This window comes from Nyctibius grandis, chromosome 1 (assembly GCF_013368605.1).
Source record: "Nyctibius grandis isolate bNycGra1 chromosome 1, bNycGra1.pri, whole genome shotgun sequence".
NCBI lineage: Eukaryota > Metazoa > Chordata > Aves > Nyctibiiformes > Nyctibiidae > Nyctibius > Nyctibius grandis.
Window position 1 is genome coordinate 1,938,671 of NC_090658.1, and position 25,997 is coordinate 1,964,667.

The following is a 25,997-nucleotide window of genomic DNA, read 5'->3' on the forward strand; positions in this document are numbered from 1 at the left end:
GGTATGTAATAGAAGTCTTTCTGCTCAGCTTGTGTGACACTTGGCTGAAGATGCTAGAGATTCAAAAGAGGGATCTGGGACTTGTATTGAAAGTTTCACAACCTCAAAACCAGACAAGATCTTTCCCAAAGATCCAGATACAACATCTGAGGCTATAAAATTTTTTTTTTAAATTATTATTATCAAGAACTTGCAGCAGTCATGTTCCTTGACCTTTTCCTACTCTTATTCTGCAACAAGAAAAATTCCCTAGCATCTGGCAATTTATTCCTGCATTCTTTAGATTAGAACATGAGACAGAGTGAAAGTTAAATCAACTTAGATCAATTTATCTTCTCTTAAGGCAATTATGGGCATAAGTTTTCTAGTTAGGCAAAAATCAAAAACAGTGTCATGCTTCTGTCAGATTTGAAGTTTAAATATTACTGTGTTGTCAGTAAGGTTATCAGTGCAGACTATGACCAAAGTTAAGGCTGTATTAGTTACTAATTTAGTACAATAAAATAAAAGCAGTAGATGGTGCTGAGAATACCATGTATGCAGTGTGAGAGTTTTAGCTAAAAGTAATTTTCAGCTGGTCCCCCCCCAAAACCAGCTCACACATAGTTCAGAGCTGGCCCAAGGACCAGCCATTGTTTTGGAACTTTTTAGAAAGTGATGAGTATTTGGTGCTCAGCTGCAACAAGCCTTCTGGCAGACTAAACCAAATCAACATGCAGTAAGTGGACAGCCTGGAGATTCACTTCAAAACCACAATAAGGTGCCAAACCCAAATACTTATGCAGATTAAACTGTGTAAGAGACATCTTAACACGCATCATACAAAACTGACAGACATACAACTAAAGAAGTGTGTATTTTGCCCATCTGAGGAAAAAATACCCCAAACATTTGCACCATCTAAAGAATTCTGGCACAGTCTGTCACTGAGCTCGTAGCCTCTATTAAGAGCTCACTTTCTGCTCTAATCTACTAGTTAAAGAGCAGCAATGAACAGCTCACTTCATGAAATACATTAACGATGGCTGTTTTCAACACTGAATGAAGCCAGAAAGCCCTTGTACATTACATTTAGCTTGTAAATGTAAAGCCATTCTGAATATTTCTTAGGAATAATGCATGAGATACCACATTTGGGAAAGGCTTTCACAATACCAACAAGCAACGGTTGCAGTAGACTTGTTTAGATTTTTACTTTAGGTGCATTTAAAATATAGAGAGCAGCAGAAGTGGGGCTGCTCCAGAGGAGTCAGGGGGAATAACAATACAAGGAGGGATACAGACCTTACTGACCACAGTGTAGTCCTGGAGCAGCCAAGCAGGGCCAAGCTGGTGATAGTAAGAGGTGCCATCACCCAAAAAAAACCACCTCAGACAAGGCAGGATGATGAGCAGAACCAGAAAGACCAAGAAAGCACCTCAGGAGCAGCAAGACTAAGATGACCACAAACTTGCCTACAGGAGAGCTAGTACCTGAGCCAGCTCAAATGGGGCTCCCAGGCCAATGAGCTGGGGGGGTGGAGGGAGGGGTGGGGGGCTCAGGTGAGGCTGGAAAGGGTGATTGAGGTGCACCCAGGGCCCTGGCAATAGGGACAAATCAGCTGAAATCAATTTTATCTATTGTGAAATATATTCAACTCTAGAAGTCTGACAACTTCTAAATACAAAATTAGAATGTATGCCACATATTTCCATGGTGATGGGTGAATAAAAGATACTAACACATCCTGAGAAAGCAATATATCTAGGAACTTCTTAGATTTTGTCGTCATAACACTGCATTAGGCAAATGAAGAATTCAAACAAAAATTTTAGTCTGAAAAATACGTTAAAAGTATGTTTTAATATGTTGTCTTCAGACTACTTCAGTTAGGGTTATATATATATGTTTGCAATATGCTAAACTAGACAGTTTGCTAATGTCATAATAAGTTAATCATCAGGATTTGACAAAGTAAATTGCTGAGTTATACTGAACCATCATACTGGGCTATATCCAGAGACCTTTAATCTGTGTGCTGATCTCAGATAAGATTTCCTCACAAAACTTAGCCAAATTGTCAGCTCTGGTGGAAAAATGATGCCATGAATAAACCTTATCAAGAAAAGATACAGTTGCTACGTGAGCTCAGGATTATCATTTTAATTTTCCTTAAAAACAGCAGAATAGTTTGAAATCCCTGGGACAGTATCATCGTGCTCCCACTAGATTCGGGATGGACCTGTGATTTTTCAGGGCCTGAATTCCCAGGGGTGGTAACTCTCGCTGTCTCTCTCTCCTGGCCCTCTCTGACAGCTTTTTCTATGGCAGAAAAAAGCAGATTCTCTGTCTCAGTCAAATTATTGCTGAAAGAAACTGCACCTTCCAAGGAAAAACATCCTATTTTAAACGACACTTTGTGGCATCAGCAACGATGTACTGACAGCCTTCCTGGTTATGGCAGGACAGTGGGAGACACTTCTGAACTCCAGAATGGCAGGGAAACTCTTCCATCTGTAGTCTCATTAAGGGTCATGTCTTCATTTGTAATTAAGAATGAAGAGTCACTAGGGAACATTTCCCAGTTTTGCAAATGCCTGAGATCAGTTACTGGCTGGACAATAAGACCAAGTGTAACCCTTGCAAGAAAGAGGTGCTGCTCATGAGAAGAATAAAACACTTCAAAATGCGTAGAACTATTACAACAGCAGCCAGCTTCAACTCGATGTATTTCTGGAACTTAGATTTAGACTCGGCCACGATTACACACGTTTTTAAACTTTTAGACTGGATTATGGCAATAGTATAAAGCAGTCAAAGAATTAACCCTGGAAATTTTGCCTGATTTATAGAACAGTGAAGTGTCACAACCACAGACTGCTGGCTTTAAAGGTTCTTCAGTTCTTCTGAACGTGTGACATAAATAATATTACAACGGCAGTCCAGAGCAATCTTTTTAATTGTTGTAATTCTTACATCTTCCAGCACTGGTGGATGTCAGAAATTTGTACATTTATGTGTATGTCAGCTTTTGTCACTTGCACAATTTCCCCTAACAGCAGCGTGGCCATTTTGCCTTCACAATGTTGTCTACAGGGAGGAAGGGGGAATGGAAAGGGGAGAGGTAGCCAGAGATGTGGCTTATTTGGAGCTGTCACTCTCTGCCTTGCTATTTATTTGTCTCCCATTAAATAATTTCATGTATTCAGATGGTAAAGACACCAGCAACCATAATAACAGAATTCATTAGTTATTTCAGAGGATTTCCATTTCTGTCACATGCAGGAACAACTGGGAGAATAAACAACATGCTTATGTTCTGCAGCGGCCAATGAATTTCAGCATTTTGCTCAGGGTTTCTAACCATCTCATACCCTTAGTGACACCATTTCATACTCCACAGGTAGGGCTTCCCATGCTACATTTCCTGGTTCAATGAAACTGTCTACTTCAGAATGAAGGAGACAGGGCTTTTACTTTTTTTTTAACTTGTTCATAGCATGTGTCAACAGAGATTAGAATAACAAAGCTCACAGGCTTCAAATCAAACCACAGAATACACCTTGCCCTGATTTGTCTTCCCTCAATAACAATCAACTGAAATTTGGACATAAAAAATCTAAAGCATTACAAGGCTTTTTAGAATTCAAGATGTGCAGACACCACAGAAAAATTAACAGTAAAAGCACTAAAACAATTATTAAAATACTACTAAAATACTTAGTCAAAGTGTGGAGAAAATTCCTATGGAAAGTATACATGTATATATGTGAATAAATCCTATTTTTAGTAAATGAAGAAGAAAATTTGTTTTGGGAAAATATATGAAATTAAATGTACGGGTGGACTTTTGGATAAATGGGTGGGTAAAATGTGCATGGTTTGTGGCAAGGATATAAATGAAAAAATGAAAAGAGGGAAGAAGTAAATAATCTTGTACTTTTTAGTATCTCTTATTTCCACAAGCATTATTATCATTATATGGAAAGCTTAAAATAGGAGTGATAACGGCTCTTAAAAATAGAGTTAGAGGGGTTGGAGTCAGCAGGGTCAGGTAGTTTTTTAGTGATAAATCAGTCTGCTCATTTTTAATAAAAATATTCAGTTGTCACTTCTGACATTTTTTTATTGGAGAAAACTGTTGAAAAATATGACAGGATAAAAGAGAACAGGGACTGTGTTAAGAATATTTTTGTGTCTCTATTAAAGCTTTATAAAACAAAAGAAAATGACCTAAATAGGAAGATCTTTAGAAGTTCCTGCAGGAGTTCAATATCCCAAAGGTGAGGAAAATTAAGATAACTCATGATTCCTTATTTGACTTTAAGCACTTCTTCAATGTGTTTGCATTCCTTAGAACCAATTTAACTTCTATTTTAGCTTTGACTAAAGTACAGTGAAGTCACTGAAGAACACCATATTTGACAAAAAAACCCTCATCAATAAGTAATTACAAATAAACCCAGCCTGATTAGTATTTTAACTTTTGACCTTTTATGCAGAAGTCACATTTAACTCCACCTGTTAGACTGAAGAAAATTACTGTGGAAAAAATGAGAATGTTCATGTGTTAAACTAGATATCAGAGGCACACTGTGTTGTGCAAACTCACTGATATTGGCAAACAGCTTAATTAAACATTCTATGTAAGGACTGCTGAGTACAAAGCATCTTCTTAAGTGCATGTTAAATTGTGCATGTAAAACCCCCCACACTTGCTAGAACATACTCAATTTCTCCCTGGTGAAAAATAAAGAATAAAAAAAATATGAACGTATATTTTTAGTATATTTTTGCATGTGCTGTTGTGTAGGAAAAAAAAAAAAAAGAGAATGAAAAATGCATGCAAGGAATTGCCAGGGAATATATATGTTGACATTCATATGCGTGATAAACAGGATACAGAGCTTTAGCTCTGACCATAATGTTTGCCCTGTGAATCAAAATACATGTGAGAAGATAGTGTTTGGTAGAAGTTTTTTCTGCAGTTTTAGATAAATATTCTTTTGGAAGAGCAGCCTTGCTGCCATAAAACAGGCTCCCATGGTTTCTTTTTTTCTCATAGTAAATATTTTGCAGCTGGGTAGTCAGGAAAGAAATCTTGACTGAGTTCCCAGACAGAAGAAATGTGCTACTCTTTCATCGTCTGGCTACTGACTTGAGGCTGCTTCTCTCTGGAGGGTCAGATAGAAGATGAAGAGAAAGTGCACGCACATGAGCACGTCAGCCTGAGCAAGCAAGCTTGCAGTCATCAGGCTTAACCTCACACACTAGTGCTCAAGGGAGCTACCCTGCTGACACCAGGAGCTCTGCTCATTTTCCCATGACATACTCATATGAATAAACGTTCTGGCCTCCGATTTGCAGAACTGTTCGTGTTTTGCTGGAGTAAAAACAACAGCTTAAAAATTTATGAACTGCACAAATTTAGAGGCCTTAACAAGTGATACTTTCAGCTTGAAACATATTTAACATTTTTTAAAGTAACACAGGAGAACATCACAGTACTTTATACATTTTAAATACAGCGTATGATGTACCTTTTTTCCCCACATTGTTGCACAATATAATTACACGCAATTACACTGTATTCCCATAGCCTTTCCATTAAATTTAATAACCCTGTATTTGTGGGTCTAGTAGGAAAAATTTGATACAGGGAAGGTTACAGAATCTCTTTTATTAGAAGTTTTGAAGGACAAGTTAGATAAAAAATATGTCAAGGACAGTCTAAGTATACCTTTGCTAGGAAAAGTGGCGTGCACTGCAGCTTCTCCTGTCCCACTGGCCCATAGTTTCCATGAAGAAAAAGGCCTTTGCACCACAGTCTTCCAGCAGACAGCTTGAGATCAGGGTTCTCTTTGAGGTCAGATTTATAAAACAAGACTATAATTTCCTCTCAGAGATACAATTATTCCTAAAACAACCCCTCCCAAACAAAAATTTATAAAAACAAATCGGAGAAGTTGTATTAGGTTTACTAAGGTGAAAATATTTATCGTTGTTACAGTTGTGAGACTATTTATTAGATATTCCAAATTAGGTGGATGAAAGAATTAAAGCCTAAAGAAAAGAGTAGCAATAAGACTGTTTACTAACTGTAAATCTAGGTATTGCACCTTTGCCAATATCCTCAAAATTGCTCAAACATCAACAAAATTATCCACACTGAAAAGACTACACGGAAGAAATTAAAGGTGATGTGAAAACTAGCTTTGCTTTGCCAACAGCTACAAGCTTATCTGCCTCACTTTTTGCCTTTTTTTAATTTTATTTTTCAAATTCATTAGTTTTGACTACCTGCAATAAACTTAAAATGAGGTGCATGGATATACTTTTAACTTTTTCAAATACCAAAACGAGCACAGGTAGCGCCCAGACTGCCTATCCTATAACTATCCTTAGGGCCTGAATATATACAACAGTGAAACAAATACAGTGAAACAGTGCCTAATATAAGAAGGGAGATTGAATTATTATTTTTTTACCTAAAGATAAATAAATTTAAAAATGCAGTAACAGATCAACAATGGTATTCACCAAGGAGAAGTCAGATATTCTCAAGATTTTGGAATTTCAGACTTTCTTATTATTGTGCTATAGGTCTAAGAGCAGATCGAAAGACAGACAGCATTAGACATGTCAAGCTTCAATCAGAACAGGTAACAGAACTGCTTTCCTTTTGATCCTACCTGCTTTTTTCAAGGCCATTTTCTCCAGAGGAAAACACAAGTTGTACTGTTTTGATTTTGATGCCAGAGAGGAGTTAGGCTAGCCCCTTAACCCAGGCTCCAGTTTCACTGATAAGGTGCAAGCCAGTACAACGTTCACGGACTGACAAACTCTGCTCAGGTATAGGCTACACTTGGACGGGAACTGTTCAGTATTTCTGTTCTAAAGACACACACAAAACAAATAATTTATAAGCTTAATTTTATACTTAATGCATCAGGATAAGAAATAACTTTTAGGAGGCTTTAGTAAAGTAATAGAAATTATATACTAGCATATATTTCCAGATACTTGTGGGAAGTGAAAAAATAATCTAGCTATTAGTGCAAGAATTATTTCATAAAAGAGACTGAAGAAAAGATACTGTGGGCTTTGTGATTTGCTGCACTATGCATATGAGTGGAACCCACTGGTAGTAAAAAGAATTTGGTACTGACATAAAAAATTCAGCCGTATGCAGAGACTGGAAAGGCTTGAAAAAATTTGCTTGTCAGGATATATAAAAAGCAACGAACTGAGAGTATGTCAAAATGTCTGGTAGAGTAACTTGTACAGAGAAGATGGAAAATTAAGCAATAATAGCTCGTTTGTGAATCAGACAGGAGAGCATTTCCTGCTCCATCTTCTGTGTTATTAACAACAAAAGCACTGGCTCAAGTGTTCCCCCTGACATCTAAGAACAGAACAAAATAATATTGGGCAGTTTCATATGAGGTGACAAAATGGTTTTGATTATAGTGGACAGAATTCCCTCATATTCATTACTCTAGCAATTTGTAACAGAGTGACTGCTGGCAGCTACTGAGCACACTTAAAACGATGCTACTCCTACGTAGTAATTTATAGCCGATTGTGTATGCAAGAGGCGAACATACTTTACAATCATGTAAGCCTGAATTAGTAATTAAATTATGTGAACAATCAAATCTGAGATAGCTGTTGTACAGTAGACAAGCAATACTAATACTCTCAGACCACAAAAGTGGCTGGAGAAATGGAAGTACTGATGGTGTAAAGGGAGTTAAAGTTACCTGCAAAAGGAAAAATCGCAGGCTTTCCAATTATTAAAATGATTACATTAGATCAGGTATTTCTCCACAGTGAAGAGAACATAGAATTGTTACCTTTGAGATGAAAATAAATTAGTCTATATGCAGCACTGAATCTTTATGCATATATATATATATCTCATTAACATCTATGAGAGTTTTTCTTGAGCAAGAACAAGAATAGAGCCTGATGTAACTAACTGGAATGACCACTGTACCTTGGTTGTATTAAAAAACCCTCTAACAAGGATACAGTTAAAAGAGGATAAATAGATTTAAGAGAGTTTTGGGTTTTTTTTTTTACTTACCAGTAACACACATAAGTAGAGCAAGCAGTCATCCAACATTAGGAGGGAAATAAATTTAACCATTAGGAAAAACTTTTCCGTCTTTCAGCAGCGTAACGGGTGAGGACAATGACAGAAATTACATTAATTTCAGTGGAGAAAAGGAATGTGTCCACAAATACCGGCCCCAAGAAAGAATACCCAAGCAATTAAGTTTTAATGTAGACCTTCTTACATATTGCCTTGCAAATTATTTCCTAATAATTCTTACACCTTAGGGTGTTTGCATAATTACTAAGTTACAAATTATGCTGAGGTATCCATGTTGCCATGAAGGCCTGATGAGTGGTTTAACATTTTAAGCTCCGGTACCTGGAACTAGAGCACCAGGTACGACACTTAACGAGCAATGTATGAGTTACTGTTTGCTACGCAGTGCCACAGTGCTCTGTGCGTGATAAAATAAGGGTTAATGAGAATTTTCCATTGAGGGCCACAAAGATGGTCAGAGGGCTGGAGCCCCTCTGCTATGGAGACAGGCTGAGAGAGTTGGGGCTGTTCAGCCTGGAGAAGAGGAGGCTCCAGGGAGACCTTCTAGCACCTTCCAGTACCTGAAGGGGCTACAGGAAAGCTGGAGAGGGACTTTTTACAAGAGCAAGTAGTGACAGGACGAGGGGGAACGGTTTTAAACTGAAAGAGGGGAGATTGAGATGAGATATTAGGAAGAAATTCTTTGCTGTGAGGGTGGTGAGACCCTGGCCCAGGTTGCCCAGAGAAGCTGTGGCTGCCCCCTCCCTGGCAGTGTTCAAGGCCAGGTTGGATGGGGCTTGGAGCAACCTGGTCTGGGGGAAGGTGTCCCTGCCTGTGGCAGGGGGTTGGAACTGGATGGGCTTTAAGGTCCCTCCCAACCCAAACCAGTCTGTGATTCTATGATCCTCCACATCTCTGTTGCTATATAAACCAAATATACAAACCCAACCTTTATTGTACTGTAAAACTTAATTATAAAATCATTCAGGGGGGTGTCGGGAGGGCCCAGGTTGATGAGGTTTCTCAGGGCCTTGTCCCATCACGCCCCCATTAACCCCACGGGGCGGGCGGCGCCGGGCCCACGTGAGGCGCGCGCCCCCGCCCCGTGACGCCGGTCGCCATAGCGACGGCCCCGGCGCTCCCGCCCAACCTTGGCCGAGTCCGCGCCGCTCGCCGTCCTTCCCGCGGCGGCCCCGGCCATGGCGGAGGAGGACGACGTGGAGTGGGTGGTGGACACCATCGCCGGGTTCCTGCGGGGGCCCGCCTGGTCCATCCCCATCCTGGAGTTCATGGAGCAGAACTGCGAGGGTGAGCGGCGGGGCCGGGCAGGGCCGGGGCGGGCCGCTGCCCTCAGGCCGCGTTGGGGGCCGCTCCCCCTCAGCCCACTGCCGCCCGGCCGGGCGGACGGGGCTGCGGCCTCAGCGCGGGCACATGTCGGGGGTGAGAGGCTGCAGGGCGGGGGGACACGCCGGGCCCCGCCGCGCCCGCGGCCCTGGCCCCTCACCGGCACCGGTCGGGGCTCTCCCTGCGCGGGCAGCGGGCCTGTGCCACATCGGGCCGGTGTCCGTGGCGGTCCCCGCAGGGAGCCAGCCCCGCGGAGGGCTCGTCAGGCTTTGCGCGGCCACAGCGTGCGCCTTCCCCCCGCTCCTAGGAAGGGAAGGAAGGCGGCCTCCCCCGGGCAAGGCCTTACTCAGCATGGGGCAATTTGCGTTCATCAGCTCATACCGGGGATTATGGCACGGGCTTACAGTATGACACCTAAACGGGTTCTCCGTTCTGCTGTGCGTAATACCCTGACGTGGCTAGAAAGCAGTTGGGGGCCTTTAATACTTTCCCACAGCGAGACGTTTTTCCTTAGGAAACTGCACAGTACAACTAAAATCGCTGTCTGGCCAGTGGGACTGAAGACTAGAAGGCCCAAAGTTAAATTCCTGCGATTTTGTGAACATCGGCAGCAGAGATGAGAAACCTTATATTAGTACCTCTCAAAAAATGATAGCTCTAAAAAGTCAACGGTTAGCGGTTGTGTTTTGTAGGCAGTCCTGTACATGAGTTTAGCTTGGAAGCAACTCCAGTTAAACTTCCTTTTCTTCCTTAAGAAAGAGCTGAGAGAATCATGGAATAATTTGAGGAAGGCCCAGGGTGAACTGGAAGTATAGGCAGTGAGAGGGGGGACTGGGATAGACCTGTAGCTCTGGATAAAGGTGCCTGAGGAGATGTGTGTAGGTGTACGTATGTAGTGAGGAAAGGGGGAAACAGACTTTCTGCAGGAGAGAGTTGGCTAAATTAGTTCTGCTACTTACAGAACAAATTTTCTGCTGCCAGAGAACACCTGGATCCTTATGGTAGCAAAATAATTACAATTTGGGCAAGTCTGAGAGCATTGCCTAAGTCCCTTAGTAAAAAGGAAGCTTGCTTTTGTGATTATTGGAAACAAAAGTGTGTTTGAGAACATGATGGCCTGTGATCCAACCCAGCCTGCAGACATTCACATGTTACTGTAGACTAATTTATGATAACTTTATATGTCTGCTATTAATAAAATCTTAGCATCACCTGACAGGATGTAGGATTCATTAGTAATTTTAACTTTACTGAAGTCACGAAACTAAGGCTTCCAAATGCATTTTATTTCTAGGGACTTAGTAACATAAAGCTCAGAGTAGAATGGTTCTTACTATTAAAGAAAGCACTAGAGAAATCTAGGCTAGAAGTTTTCTCTTGGAAAGTCTGCCTGAACTTGAGGTGGGTCAAGCATTTTGATTATCCTGCAAAGGGTCTAGAGGTTTAGGAGTTGGGGGAATTGATTATCCCTCTCTGGAGCAATGATCTCCCTTTAGAAGGCTGAGGGGAATTTACTGGCAGTAAGAAGATTTATGGAACCTCTGTAAATTTCCATGTAGTGCGAGGCAGGCTTATATAATGGGCCCTTCCTGCCCCTTTGTTTCTACATAAGAAATTGGAGGAACAAAGTAGAGAAATCACTTGCAGTAAATGCTCCTCCAAGGTATCATTTGTGCTACAGATTGCTGTTGGACAACTCTCAGAAGTTACTGAGAAAAAAGAAAAGGCTAACGAAGCGTTACTGCAATGCTAGGGCTGCTAAGAAGCACAGGTAAAGAAATGTGAAGTTTTAGGTGCAGATACCTGTGCTATTTGCTTTTCCTTTTGTAAATGTCCTGTGCTGATTCCATTGCTGGCTTTTTTACTGAGATACTTTGTCAGGACAGAATTCTTTTTGTTCTCAAAACAGTTAGCAAATGAGCAACATTTTGATTAACTGACAATAATTTGTGATTCCTCAAAAACAGAATTTGAGTTTTGGTAATTGGTATGTCAGGGATTTATTTTGGAACTGCAGTTACTTAGGCCAAGTCCTTGCACTTGAACTTATAAATGATCCAGTGGTTTTCTGTCTGTTTTCTCTCTCTCTCTTTTTCTGGGGACTTAATTAATTTCTCATGGCTTGAATAATTTCCTTTTACATGGCTGTGAAACTGAAGTTAAACCCGTGGGTGTGTATTTAAGGCAAGAGGGCTTTTCAGTTGTATTCAGCTGTTCCAAGGTATTAAATGAAACATCATTTGGACATAGATAAGCTTGATAATAGCTTTGAGCAGCAGAAGATAAAGACAAGGTACAACATGAATAAACAGATACTGTTGCCCGTGACTCCTTTTCCTCCCAGCACAGAGCCCTTGGCAGTGTGAGGCTAGCTGTTGGCACGGACAGTGACTGAGGAGGGACATCCCTGTGTCACCCCCTCCTACGAGTGCCCAGGGTGGGAGGGAACAGTGGGAGGTTGAAGGGAACAGAGAAACTAAAACAAAGGTTGGGGCCTGCAAGAGCTGTAAGGGAGATCCCCCGGAGGGGAGGAGATGCAGAAGACAATAGAAGCAGTTCAGTGTCTTTGCCCTCTTGGATTTGGTAATATGGTGGTCGCCACAGGAGCTGAATTTTTTTAGAGTAAGATTTATAGTACTTTTTCTACCATTTGAATTTATTCCTAGATATTTTTAAAGCTTTTTTCTTTTCTCTCTTTTTTTTTTAAATCCCTTCATTAAGAAAAATTCTCTTGTGCAAAAATGAAACAAAAGCAAATGTTGGTTTTTCCAGATTATGTCATTTTAAAAGCAAGTTTCCCTTGCTTATTTAGAGGGCCTGATTAGATTTCTGTCATTGCATTGCTGGAAGTTGTTAGGAAGTGATGCAGGCACTTTCTGTTTTGGGAACAGCCATCTTGCATCACACCTTATCAGGGTTCACAGCTAGGAAATGATGCTTTCTAAATGTCACTCTAAACTTGTGTGAAAGTTATACTGATTCCGTGTGCATCAGCACCATCTTCCATCAGATGTCATATATAGATGAAGAATAAATCACACTGATTCACCAATTTAAGCAGAATTCCCATTCTTCAGATGACTTCAAAGCATGCACATGGGAAGTCGCTTGTCCAACATACAGCGGCTAATCTTGAAGGGGATTGAGGGAGTCTTATTTCTAAGCCTCTGCTTTAATGGCTAGGTTTTACATTACCTCTGTTCATTGTTGACATGATAAAAATGTAAACTAAAAAAAAACCCAAACCCTAGTTTTCAGTTTCTCTTATTTTCTGCTTCTTCCATCTATTCTGCAGTGGCAGAGATCATTAGAGCATGATATTTCCAGTCAAGAGTTCTTAATATGAACTTACATTAATATGATCAATATGGCCTGTACTACACAGATGCCCCTTTGCCTAAATCAGGATAGATATAATTAAAAAATAACTTACCTGCACCAGAATTCCTCTCTGGGGCTATCTGTTTTTCTGCAAACAGGGTCTCATTTCCCTGCATCACCTTGGCTTCTCGCTAAATGAATGGCATTTAAAAAAGTTGGTTTAAGTCAGTAATACATCTTCCACGTAAATACATGGAGAGGGAGAAATCTCCTGCTTTATGTATGTCATGTGCCATCTTAGAACAACCTTACACAAGTTCATAGGGTAGTTCTTATATTAAGTCTTACTTTTTAGTGTACGTATCTGCCCGATCCTCAACTTGCTTAGAAATCTGCTCCTATTATGGAGATAAGTTTTCCCAGCATTAAATTATGAAATTTAATTATATTAAATTACCAAAAGTACATGCTTAGCCTGAATGAGTGGAAAATACATTATTATTATCAGTCATGGCCTATATTTTCATAGGATTAAATACATTACCTTGTAAAGTTTAATCTTTCTCTCTAAGGCATAAGTTAATTTGTGGTGTGTATGTAACATGCTGGTCCTTAAACACTAACTCCAAAATGTGTGTGTCTTGGTTTTTCTTTATTCCCACAGTTTTTGATGATGAAGAAGAAAGCAAATTGTCTTATACAGAAATTTATCAGGAGTACCAAGCTTTGGTGAGCATTATTCACTATTTGTGGTAGATTTCTAAGAAATAGAATTTAAAATGTTAAAGCAGTATTTAGAGAACTTCTAATTGTGTTATCTTCATTATTTAGAATTTTCTAATACTGCCTGTTATAAGTGTTATTTAGAAATCCTTTGAGTCAAAGTTGTCACATGCATTTTTATCTTAAACACCAGATACGCAGAAAATTAACACACATGGATATCTCTTATGCTGTTACATATTTTTCATTAAAATTAATACATCCACTAGCTAAAATACTGCATTTATAAGCTTGATAATCTTCATATTTCCTGTCAAGTTAAAATGACAAACAGCACGATGTCTGAGAACATGATAAATTGTATTTTGTTCACTAATGAGTCTGGTATATCTTTTGAATTAACTTCCAAGTATCAGAAAAAACTACTGGAGATTTTTGGAGTGTGCTTAAAATACCTATAAACCAATGCACATAGATTGCTAAAATACTTTTTTTTTTTTTGTAACAAGGCATGGGTAATATTTGATGTTAAAAAGCATCATTTGCATAAATACAGACCAACATCCATTTTTGCTCTGACCCTGAAGGGTTTCAGGCACACAGACTGAAGCCTTTTACTTACAGGGCAAAAAATGATGAGGAATACCAGTCAAGAGTCGGGGGAAAAGGTAGAGAAGTGAGATTCTTGGAAATCAGAGAAATTAAGTAGTAATCAAATTTAGCAATAAAAATGCTTATTTTGGACAGTTCATGAAAGTAAATAAAAAAATCAGTTATACTATTGCAGTGATTTTCCTTTGAGTTTAAAAAAGGTGTCAGCAGAAAAGAATATACAATTATGAAAAAAATTCATGTGATTCTTAGGGGAAAACCTCTTAGAAAGTAAGGCTTATACTTTCTTACAGGTTGAAAAATTATTAGAAGACTATCTTAAAGAAGTTGGAATTAATGAAGAGAAATTTCAAGCAGCTTTTTCTTCTCCTCTTGCAAAGACACACACATCACAGGTAAATTTTCCTTTGTTTAGGAATATATAGATTTAATTTTTAGCTTTATATTTTCACTAATGTAACAGGGTGGAGATGAAACTTTGAAAAGTTTTCTTGTTAAACCTGTAATTTTCTAAAACATAATGTGTTTGTTTGTATTATGAACTTTGACCAGAAAAATGAGCATCTTGAAAATAATGACAGATACTTGTGTGGTGTCAGACACCTTTCTGAGATTCATCTTCCATGCTTTCTGTTTTCTAAAACAAACCTCTAAGCTTGGGGTGTTTCTGCCACCTTTATTTGCATATTTGTCAGCTTTCTGGTAGTCTTCAGTCTGTTTACAGCAGCAAACTTGAAGATTAAAACAACTTTCCATAAAATAAAGTATGTTCTCCTCTGATTTTATAATAAAACAGTAAAGTCTGTAAGACAATCATTGGTCTTGAGAAGACAAGGCATGGTTAGGCAGCCCTTCACCTGCTCAAAGATATTTTTCAGAATTGTCTGGGGGATATTGGGCAGAGGAGTGGGAGCTTCTGCTGCCCGTTTAAATTTGGCTTTGTTGACATATCTCCTCCTAGATGTGTAACAAGCTGCTTCCTCACTCAAGCTTACGAATTTGTTCGGGAAGTCAAATGAATTGCAGTTGTAAACTTACACTGGGAAACCCTCCAGGTTTTGTGATAATATTATTGTAGGCGTTTTGATCTAAGGACAGAAAGCATCAAATTCTTTTCATGAGTATTAGCTCAATTTGTATGGCTGGGAAAATAGTCAAATAGGAGAATTAAATACAATTATTAAAAACACGCTCCACAGAATTTAATTCTTAATATAATTTCAAGCAGACTGAGATGGTTGTGATTTCTCTAGGGTTTTTAATTTTGTGCATATCTTCCCTCCCCCAGGCCATTTTGCAAACAGTGTTGGCAGCAGAAGATTTTAGAATATTTAAAAAGATGATGGTGCAGAAAAATATTGAAATGCAATTGCAAGCCATTAGAATCATTAAAGAAAGAAATGGTAAGAAGTGGTAAATGTGGGGTTTCACTTCATCTTTTTAGCATTCTTTTGATGACGATGTAATCCATTCATAAAGGAGTACAGAATATGGTTCAGGTCCAGTTCAAGTTAGAATCTTTTTGGAAACAGTTACAGAGAGGAAGAATTACATGGGTTCATTTTTTTTTTTTTTCCTTTCTCCTCTCTGCCTGAAGAATGATGCCAAATGGAAGACAAAACAGTTTTCTTTAGAGTAATGCAGAAATTTTGCCACCTTTTTTTATAGGTGTACTGCCTGACTGTTTGACAGAGGGTTCTGATGTATTCAGTGACGTTGAACAAGAAGAAATGAAAATACTGAGGGAGGTTCTAAGGTAAAAAAAATCAGTCCTACTTCATACATTATTTTAAAATAAAAAATAAACGTACGTAGGGCCTAACTGTTCCAGCCTTCTCCAGGAAACTGCCTTCATCTTACAGATGACATGAATGTTGTTGTCAAAATCCTACCTAAGAGAAAGTTAATGGTGCTTGACAGTGGGTGTGATCAGGAATATTTAAAGACTGAGAGATAACGGCTGCGCCATGATGAACTGTCTTGGCAACGCATGGAATGATGTGCAACTTTAAGAGCCCCATCATTTCCATTCTCCCCTGAATCTCCTGGTAGACCTAAAGTTAGACCTGGGTTAGATGTCTCTGGACAATAGGAGCATGTTAGCTGTAATTCAGTCAGGGAACACCCTAAACATTAAAGCCTTGGAAAGGCAAATTCTGCTTTTGCAGTAGGTTTTACTCCTTTCTACAGCTTCCTTCTTAGTTGTGTTCAACAACTGTTGGTAGGATCTAAGAAGATGCGTGAGGACTGATACAACTTCTCTAGATTCTCCTCCACTCCCAGTTCACGTATATATAAACATAACAAACAAATAATAGCAGCTTAGTCCATTCACATTACATTAAATTATACTATTTCCCCTCTGTATTCTGTAAATACTTACCTTCCTGTCTTTAAACCAGCAAATGAAACGTTGGATAGATAAGCCCTGGAAATTCTTACACAATTATTGTTGCACAGGGAACGATAGATGAGGATGGTGAGTTCTATGTGTTTATCATAATTATTTCCATTAAGAGTGCATTTTCATTGAAGTCATGGAATTATTTTGGACACTAACAAACTCGCATTATCCTGTAATTGTTTTGATAGTCCTCAAATATTTAAGTAGTGCTAAATTTACCTAAAAGTCACTGATACTAAAGATGTCTTGAGTATTTACTCGTATTTTGCGTTACAGGAAATCAAAGGAAGAATATGAAATAGAGCAAGAAAGGAAAAGGACTGAAGAAGTGAGTATCTTACCTTTCCAGATGAGTTGTGGTGATGATTAAGAAATACTCTGATATTCCTGTCCTGGGTGTTGACTGTGTCCCTTTAAGGCAATGGTTACCATCCTAAGCAAACAAAAGGTCTTACTGACACTTCTTTCTGAAAAGCCTGTTCTGGTTATGTTTTTCTTGGCGGTATCATTGACACTAGTGCTGTACACGATACCATTAACCATCAGCCATTTGATGGGGCTCTCCTGATAAGCATATTCCCCCTTCAGTGTCTGAATTCTAAAGTCCTCGTAACGGATGTCAACCTTTCAGATCCACAGGACATCTGAATTACTAATAGTGTCAAGATCAAAGAGACTTCAACGTATAAGCTTCTTAGAGATTACAGCATTCGTAATCCTTCAGGAATTTTAAGGATCACTTCATAGACAGTATAGTTATTCATTAAGTCTGCACAATACTGCCAGAACCTAATCACCAGGAACCAGAAATCCTCTCCCAAGTTAGACCATCACTTGGTCTCCATCAGAGTAAACCCTGTAGAAAGGTAACTGTAAATGGGGACTGGCCAAATTGCCAGTCGTTCAGCAACTGAGAAACAAATTGAAATTGAAAAAAGAAAAATGGAGCAGAGTCGCTCTTCTGTTCTGTTCTGTCATTAGGAAATTGAGCATACTGACTTTGAAAAGAGGAAGCACTGTTTCTTCAGCCTGAACTGACAAAGGAAACCACCTGGACACCAAACGTAGCTACTGTAGTAGATTTATTTCCAATCCTACTCCTGAATTCAAACCCATGATAGGTGCAGGTGATAGCTATGCTACTGAGTGCAAGTCCTGAACAGTTGGGACATTATCCCAAATTAAACCTCTCTCCCAGTGTCTGAAATGGTAGAAAAGTGGTGACAAAACTCTTCTTTCCATATTACAATGATTCCAGGAAATGACTTACCTGTTCTACTGGATTTCTTACAAAACAACCAGGAAACTCAAGCTTTGGTTCATTTTAAGAACTCAAGTTGTATTTAGATACAGGCTTATCCAATTCTTTATAGACCAGCCAAGAATATCAATATTCTTGATAAACAAGCCAGATTCAGAGGCCCCAGTCAAGTTCACCTGGACAGAAAAGGTGATAGTTATTGTTCAACAATATGTTTTTGTTGGAGAATGTTTTAACACAAAATAATTTAACATTCTGCTGGATGCTGTGGGTTCTGACATGAATTAGATGGTTAATGAACAGCGTAGACATTTTCTGGGCAAATCCTAGCTGGCTTTACTATTTTGAGAGGTGGGTTGCATCATCAAGATTTCCCAGGCAAGCGTAGAAGTGAACCAGTAGTGTCAGAGGTTCTCCAGACCTGTTGTTTCCATTCAGCTGAGTATTTCTCCGTTGCTGTGGTAACTTCAGTGTACGGTCCTGGTTCTCCTACTGCATTGTATTTTTCTGGTGGACAGACATCTGCTTGAAAGTCACATGCAAAGTGTGACAGAAAAACCCTTCATTATCTGTTTATAGGTGGGAAACAAAATACCCAACAATTTACCTAAGGTTCTCAGTTCTCACTGTTGATTAGGGAACTGGTTTGAACTAAAATAAAAAACGCTGATTTATGACTATAATCTAGTAAGAACCTTTCTATTAGTAAAACAAAACACGTAGTTTGCTTTTGTTCTCTTTGACAGTGCAATACGTAGTGTAAACAACACAATTTTAACAGAAAGTTCTCTTGGGAGCTTTCTTTTTGGTGACAGCTTAAAGTACAGTACCAGGAATTGTAATGCTTGGTTTTGTTTGTTTGTTTTTTCATTTAAGGCACATGATAAACTGAAATCACTAGATGTTACCTGCAGTTTTCCAGGAGATTCAAGAGAAGCTGGAAAAGTTCAGGAGTCCACTGGGGGAGCTGGTGATTCTGAAGAAACTCCAAAATTGCCATTAGGTAATTCTATGGGGAAGTGCAATGCTCAGTGTGCAATATGCTGCTGTTTTCAAATCATTGAACAGTCTGTTCAGATCAAGATTTTAAGAACTTGGCTGGATAAGGCTGCCAAAAAACCATCCTAGCTTTGAAGTTAGCCCTGCTTTGAGCAGGGTGTTTGCAGTAGGTGGCCTGCAGAAATGCCTTCCAGCCTGAGTTGGTTTATTATTCAGCGATGTTTTAAGTCATCTCCAACTGGAGAGAAATACAGGAGTCTAACAGCAGTTTTCATCTGTCACCTTACTGTGCAGATGCTGCCATTACTGTTAAGAACAGCATGTTCCCTGTAAATAGCTCTGAATCATTTACTTTCAAAGGTTATGCTTTCTCTCCCTGTGTGTGGCCATTACAGATTTAATTTATAATTGTACAACATTTCTTGATAGCAATCAAGTATTTCTGAAGGAACCAACCTTAAGATTCATTCAAGCTGAACTGTCAGACCACCAAACTGAATCTTTTTGCCTTTGGTTCAAATTTTGTTACTCATTTTAATCTTTTCCCCTTTACATTTTTGGTTTTGAGTAGGATTGTGACACTTACCAACTTACAAGAGCAAGGAGAGCTCTTTTAAGTAGTCTTGAACTTTACCCAAGTTACGTAGTGAAAATTGCCTGGGTTGTTTTGTAGGTAATTATTTACTGGAGAGCATGACCAAGCCAGGGCTTTTACAGGGAGGAGAAAAGAGGAATCCCTGGTTGTGATGGAGGTGCTCTTGGTGTGTTTGTGCTGCAGGTAATGCACACGGGTGCTGACCTGTTCAGGGAAGCAGGAAAATTCTTAGGTGTCTGTATACACACACGTATCTACGTATCTCGGTGTACATTGGTGACCTTTAAAAACAGGTTGCATCTCAGTGGGATTTGCTGTCTTAGGAGTCTGTGAAAAATTTGTAACTTAATATTCTAAGGTCGCTTCCAAGAATATAATTCCAACTTTGGGAAACAATAGCCTGTGCTGTCCTTAGTTACATTTTTCTTGTGTCTAGTACTTGTCTTTGTATGCATTCACACTGGAAGTTTTCATATCACAGACACTTGAGCTGGATACTTTTAGCCCTAGTAGTACCTTTGGAGCATACTTGCTCCTTGCTTTTTCATTTGATGGCCATTAACAGATGAAGTGCTTGTAGGACCCTCTGTTCTTTCAAACTGAGTTAGTGTCTTTCACATTAGGAAACTTAAAGAATAAATTGTGTCACTGACCTTTTAAATATCTTTTTTTTCCCCCCCTTTTATCCCGCTGAGGTTTTGTTACATTTATTTGAGCTCTTCTTCTCTCCCTTCCACCCTTGGAAGGATGCGGAAGGCCTGCAGGTGTGCTCACATTCTCCTCTTCTCCCAGCTTGCTTTTACTCCTCTTACTTTTGCATAGCTGTCCCACCTTGCAATGGCACCACTAAACTATGTCTATCCTGCAGCAGTTGTTTTCCTGTTGCAGGTGGGAGGCACATTCCTAGCAAATACCCTGTCTGCAGGATTTAATCCTGTGCTTGAGAGACAGGAGATCTTGGAGCTCAGGAGTCAAAACTTCTTGGCACCGAGTGCAGCCCTTCTTCTGTGCTGCCCAAGTGCCTGCTCAGCTGGTGCTGGGCGTTCCCATGCTCCTTAAATGCCAAAGAAGGGACAGGTCTACAAAAAGTTTAGCTCCTTGGAAATCTTCATCCTCGAAGAACTGGCATCTTGTGGCAGCATAGCTGTCCAAAGAGGCTACTGAGAAAGTTTGTCACAGTGTATCCTCCAGTATCACCTTTTAGAAAAGTGGGTTTGGGCAGTGGTGGCAAAAGTCAAGATGAATCTGTACTGGGAATCTTCTCCTTCCAGACCCCTTCCTCCCACAGAACAGAGGACTGGCCTCCAGACCGGGCTGTTACTGCCTGCTTCCAAAACACGGGCTCCCCACTAGAGGTTTGTCTTGTATGATGGGATCACATCCTCTGCTCGACTTGCTTCCTCTTGGTGCCAGCTCTGGGAACAGAAACAGCAAGGACTTTTCACGACAGTTTGTGCCTCTCTGGGGTGGCAGAAGAGCTGCTCTTCTCTCACCTCTGAACTTTTTCGCTTTGTTTTTTGTTCCCTCCACTCTGGCATACATTTCTCTTCCTTCAGACACACAGGAGTTCTATTATCTTTTGCTATTTCCCCTTCACCTTGAGGCCCAAGATTTCCATTTGTGGACCCCTCAAAGTTTTCTGCTGTATAATGAATTCAAATTTAATAGTAGTCGCCTTAATTTTCTTAATTGCACTTTGGTGAGCCTCTTACAAACAGTTTACAGACTAGAGCTTGCAAAATCATTCCTCCTGTACTTTGACCACCCAGCTTGTTGCACTATGGAGAGATCAGAAGGGGGAGTTTCACAGCCAAGGTCATGCTCAACACCTCTGAGTGCAGGTGGCCTTTCCAGCATTCTTGGAGAACTCTTCCCTTTGTGGGTGGATACCTGCAGGGCAGCTACTTCAGAAGGTGCACTCGTGTGTGCTCCAAGCTCATCTCATGGATAAGAAGGATGCAGCATCTGCTGGAGTGGTCCTGGCTGCTTGGATTTGGAGAAGATTCGGAATTGGCCACACGGAAGAGTGTTGCTTAGTCACCCACAGAGTGAATGTCCATATAGACAAGTTCTCAAAGCAGAAAAAAACGTTACATACCAGTAACTATTCTTTGAGCTGCCTTGTCTATCTGTACATTCACTATCCACCCTCCTCCCCTTCTCTTCTCAGTATCTTTTCAGGTTCATGGGTTAAGTGACACTGAGGGTCCTATGATCACATCTGCAGGTACTGCTCAGACACAAACACCTCCAGCTTAAGTGTTTGCAATATGGACAGCAACAGTGTAAATGTACACACACACATGTCAAAGAGCTGCTTGCTGGTAAGTAGCTTTCTGTAGTCAGCACGCTGGTGATGGGGTAGGTATTTGGCATGCAGTGTGTGGGTTTTGCCTTTTCTTTTTTTTACCCCCGCTGCCTCTTAATGGGGCATCTATAATGTGAGGATTTTTTCTAGCAATTTTAACTCTGGCCTCTCACAGTGCCTCTAAGAACATTTATCCATCACAAAAAGACATTCTGTGGAGCATCAAGACTTCCAGCAGTCATACTGCAGTGAAATGCAAATTCTTCATCTTGACCTTTGTTTCACATTTCTGTCCTGGTTTGTTTTCCATACTTTGAATAATATTTCCTCTCCTTTGCTTTCCTCATTTCCTCTCCTTTGCTTTCCTCCCTACCTTTTCACAACTATATGACTTGTAATGTTCTGTACTAAAGAAAGCAGCAATGGTGAAGAGCTAAATGGGTATTACTTGCTCTAACTTAACCAATTGAGTGGTGTTCACCCTGCCCTAGCTTCAGAGGAGCTAGCTTTGCTGGCTGTCTGCTAGAGAGCAAGGGGAGTACTCGTACCTGAATACTCAGGCAAGTTATTTCTCCGCATTACAGCAAAACTCCATAGTCCCACACTGTAGAATTATCATCAGCTACGTTCAGTTATGGGTGTCAACTCAGATGTTACGGATAGACTCAAACAGTAAAGTTCGTGTTTCACTACCTGTATTCTTGCATCTGTGTGGATATTTTCAGGCATTTTTTAAAACAGTCAAAAGCCTCTTAATTTTCAATAAAGGTATAGTAGGAGCAGCAACTTGCCTTACTCGGGAGTAGTTGTAGGTCAAGTCAAGAGAAGGGTCAGCGAAGTTCTGAAAACGTCCCTGCTCCACAGTCTGGTGACCAGAGAGGCTTTGACTCCGACGTCGGTAACCGCGGTGCTGTCTTGGACACTGGAGTTCAGCGGGACGCAAGGGAAAACTGCCCTTGGTACCTGCAGAGGTATGAAAGGCACAGCTGGAATCGGCACAGGCAGCACTTGTCCCAGAAGAAAGCAAGAGGTGAGCAGGGTCTCGTGCAGGACTGTTAGCTGGCACAAGGGGAGGGACTTGACAGGGAGCAGAAGACACCAGAAGTTGCCCGAGCCTTGTTTGTACCATAGTGCAAATACAATATCTGTGTTTTTTGAAAGCAAGTTTTATTAATAAAAAAGGGAGAAATATGATTTTTTTTTTTTTTTAAGTTTTCCGTTTCATCAGAAGAGACAGCTGGATATTGGAAGAAACACCGATATTTTTTTTTTTTTTTATTTGATATATTTCTCTTCTAATTGTTTTCTCTGTACAATTGCTGCTTAGAGGAATCTCGAAAACCTGCGAGGGAAGACTTAAAACCAGTATGCCCGTCACAAAAAGGAACAGAAAGCTTACCTCAGCTGTCTGGTACCAAAGGGAAGGAAGACAGTAAGAAAAGGTCAGCTGGAAAATGCTCAGAAAATGCAGCGCAGAAGGCTGGGACAAAAGGACCTGTAAGTTTAAAACAAACAAGAAAAAAACCCCAAACATAGAACTAGAATTCAAAAAGCCAGGGTTACATTGAGAACATGTAGTTAAGACAGGATTACATTTAAATATGTGGGGTTTGTTATTGTAATCAGGTGGGTTTGGTTTGGATGGGTTTGGTTTATTTTAAACCAGCATGCACACACTGTTTTAGGGTATTCACCACTTTAATTTGCATAAAGTTCAGATCATCGTTCTAGTTTTAGAATCTAATCCAGCCTTTGTCCCATGGTAAGCTCTTAGAGGACAGCTCTGGCTTGAAACTCGGATTTTATTTTCAGGTAGTAATTCTGGAGGCAAATACCATGTAAATGCTTTTCTCTCACATAACATGCATACCAAAAATTAATTCCAAAATGTATTTAAAAAATAAATTCCAGAATTTATCAGAACTTGAACAAGAGCAGCTGAAGCAACGAGAGGACTACCTAAAGAAAAAACGAGACATGCTGATGGCTACGAAGAAAGAGTCAAGAAATAACGTAGTGGCACCGACGAACACTGACCAGAAAGAAGAGGAACCATCTCCTAAAGAGGTGAAGGATTTAAACACTGATCATATCCTGAGCACTTTATAAAAAACACATCTGATTTCAGTGAAGATGTCAACATTGCTACTAAATATTGTCACAGGATTAAAAAAACTCACCAAGTGGGGGAAGTAGAGAGGAAGTATTTTCAAGTCACTGTTTTTGCAGGAGGTTATAGGCCAGAAGTTTTGGTGATTAAGTTAGCATTATTTTGCTTTTATTTTTTTATTTATTTATTTTATTTATTTATTTTTTGTGACCTACTGTTTGGCCTCCCTTAAATCTCTGGGATTTTTTTTTTTTCCCCCCAAATGAAATGGGGAAAACATTTTTCTTTCACAAAAGCAACAAATTTGGGGAAAAAGTAGTAAATCCTATCAGGGAAAGAAAATACAGCCATAAAACCCCCCCAGAATCCTATGACAGGATAAAGCTCTACCACTAGAGAGGGCTTCAGCAGAAAAAGCCCCAAAACTTTTGTTGTTATTGTTATGGTTAATATGACTTAAGACATTTACCACAAATAGGTCTGATCTACACTTACATGAGCAGAAATGCTTGAAAACTCTCACCACAAATGAGGAAACTACTAGAAGACCTTAAAACCCACACAAAACAATGTAATAACTTATGATTTTTTTAAAAAAAGTAATTATTCTTCTCTACAAAGCATGTTGAGCTCGAAGGGCTGCTCCTGGGTAGAGAAACTGCGTGGCAGCACCTGAGCTGCCTCCCAGGGCTGGGTAGCAGTAGGGGTACCTGCCAGGAAAGCCGTGCAGTTTATTGCAGTGCTTTTTAATTTTATTTTTAGGAAACGTCAGAAGAGAAGCAGAGATTACTACAGAAGAGGAAAATGCTTGCAGAAAAATTAAAAGAAGAAGTTATTAATAAGCGGTAATTTTAAGCAGCTCATTGCAGACCTCAAGAACATAAGTATGTTTTTAGAATAAATTATATACTCAGTAATGGAACGGATTTGTTTTCCAATGTTACACTTAGTTTTATAGAACTTTCAGACAAGCAGCTCAGTACTTTATATACAAATATTTAAAGTTACACTGAAATACACTAAAAACACTTATTTTCCAGCATGCTGGAAACTCACCGACCTTCACAGGAACACGTTGAGCAGTGAGGGCAGTTACCATCCCTGCAGCACACGTTGGCCTGAGCCACTTGGTGTCATCTAGAACAAAAGCAGGCACTGAGATCTGTTAAAGTAATTTCTCTGTGAATGGTTCTGAATGAGTTAAGAAATTTTAATTTTTGTATTTTTAAAATTATAGAACTTTGGTCCTTTTATTAGAATATTACAAACAAATTAGTGTTTTTCAGCTGTGCGATGTAATAAAGTCTAATTTCACCAGGAGGTGAAACTATGACCATCTTATGTTTGAGAAAGAGGACGCAGCTTGAAGCCAAGACATTTAGATATGAACTCTGGATTACTGTTTCACATACCTTTGGGGCAGCTCACCAGTCCTTAGGTCCAATTTTTGCTATAAACACCAACTTTTAAGTAAAAATAATTGCTTTAGTTGCAAAGCAAAAGCTCAGGGCAGCATAAGTTTTCTGTTTCAAAGTAGAGATCTTTAAAAAATCTTTGCTAGTTGGGCTTTGGCAGACTGCAACTGGAGCAGGGGAGAGGCTGTCCTTCGCACAGTCACTGTTGCAGGCAGCTCTGTAACAACTCGCACTAAAAGAAACCACCCCACCCATGCAAGTTTTATGTAACTTTTTATTAAAATAGCATTTATAACTGATACACGTTGGCAGATGTTCTGTTCTTTTCCAAAACGAGCGGTAGTGGAAGGACCCCGGGCACGGGACCGCGGCTGCCCCCAGGTCAGGCTGGGAACCAGCATCTGTGGGGGCGATGCCCCGGGCAGAAGCCAGTTGAGAAGAGCACTGCATGTCACCTTCTGAGGGAGGTCAGGAGTTGTTTTACAGGGGACATCTAATGCCACTTTACACAGTCTTTTTCTAGCAACTATAAAAATTCGTGACATTCTTGGTTTTGCTGTAAGAAACCTCCTCGGATTGGTCTGAATGTATTTTTAAAGCTCCTGACAGCACTTTGGGGTGGTGGGGAATGGAGTAAGAACACGCTTCAGTCAGAGACCCTCAGGGAACGTGGTTTGGGTCGAGAATCAGGTCCCAACTCAGGTCCCCAGAGCAGGTGATGCAATTTTTCAGCCTCGGGTTAGTGAAGGCACATACTGTGTGACTGCTGCTCGAGTAGCGCCTGTGGTGCTGGAGGAAGCTGATCATCTTCACCGACAGAGAGAAAA

The 25,997-nt window shown here is 40.0% G+C and overlaps 1 protein-coding gene across 1 annotated transcript; it reads left to right on the forward strand.

The window, feature by feature from the left end:
• Positions 1-9,227: 9,227 nt before the first annotated feature.
• Positions 9,228-25,516, forward strand: CFAP36 (cilia and flagella associated protein 36). Its single transcript, XM_068395155.1, has 10 exons — positions 9,228-9,386; positions 13,408-13,472; positions 14,372-14,473; positions 15,367-15,481; positions 15,747-15,834; positions 16,759-16,810; positions 18,620-18,746; positions 22,973-23,142; positions 23,557-23,712; positions 24,518-25,516. Exons 1-10 carry the CDS (start codon positions 9,278-9,280, stop codon positions 24,602-24,604), a joined length of 1,071 nt encoding a protein of 356 aa, XP_068251256.1. The 5' UTR covers positions 9,228-9,277; the 3' UTR covers positions 24,605-25,516.
• Positions 25,517-25,997: the final 481 nt, after the last annotated feature.

What these genes read in the sequence shown, in the direction of transcription:
- CFAP36 (XM_068395155.1), top strand. Translation starts at nt 9,278, where the DNA reads ATGGCGGAGGAGGACGACGTGGAGTGGGTGGTGGACACCATCGCCGGG. An exon ending in CATGGAGCAGAACTGCGAGG is followed by an intron (nt 9,387 to 13,407) that starts GTGAGCGGCGGG and finishes TTATTCCCACAG; the next exon opens with TTTTTGATGATGAAGAAGAA. An exon ending in CAAAGACACACACATCACAG is followed by an intron (nt 14,474 to 15,366) that starts GTAAATTTTCCT and finishes TCCCTCCCCCAG; the next exon opens with GCCATTTTGCAAACAGTGTT.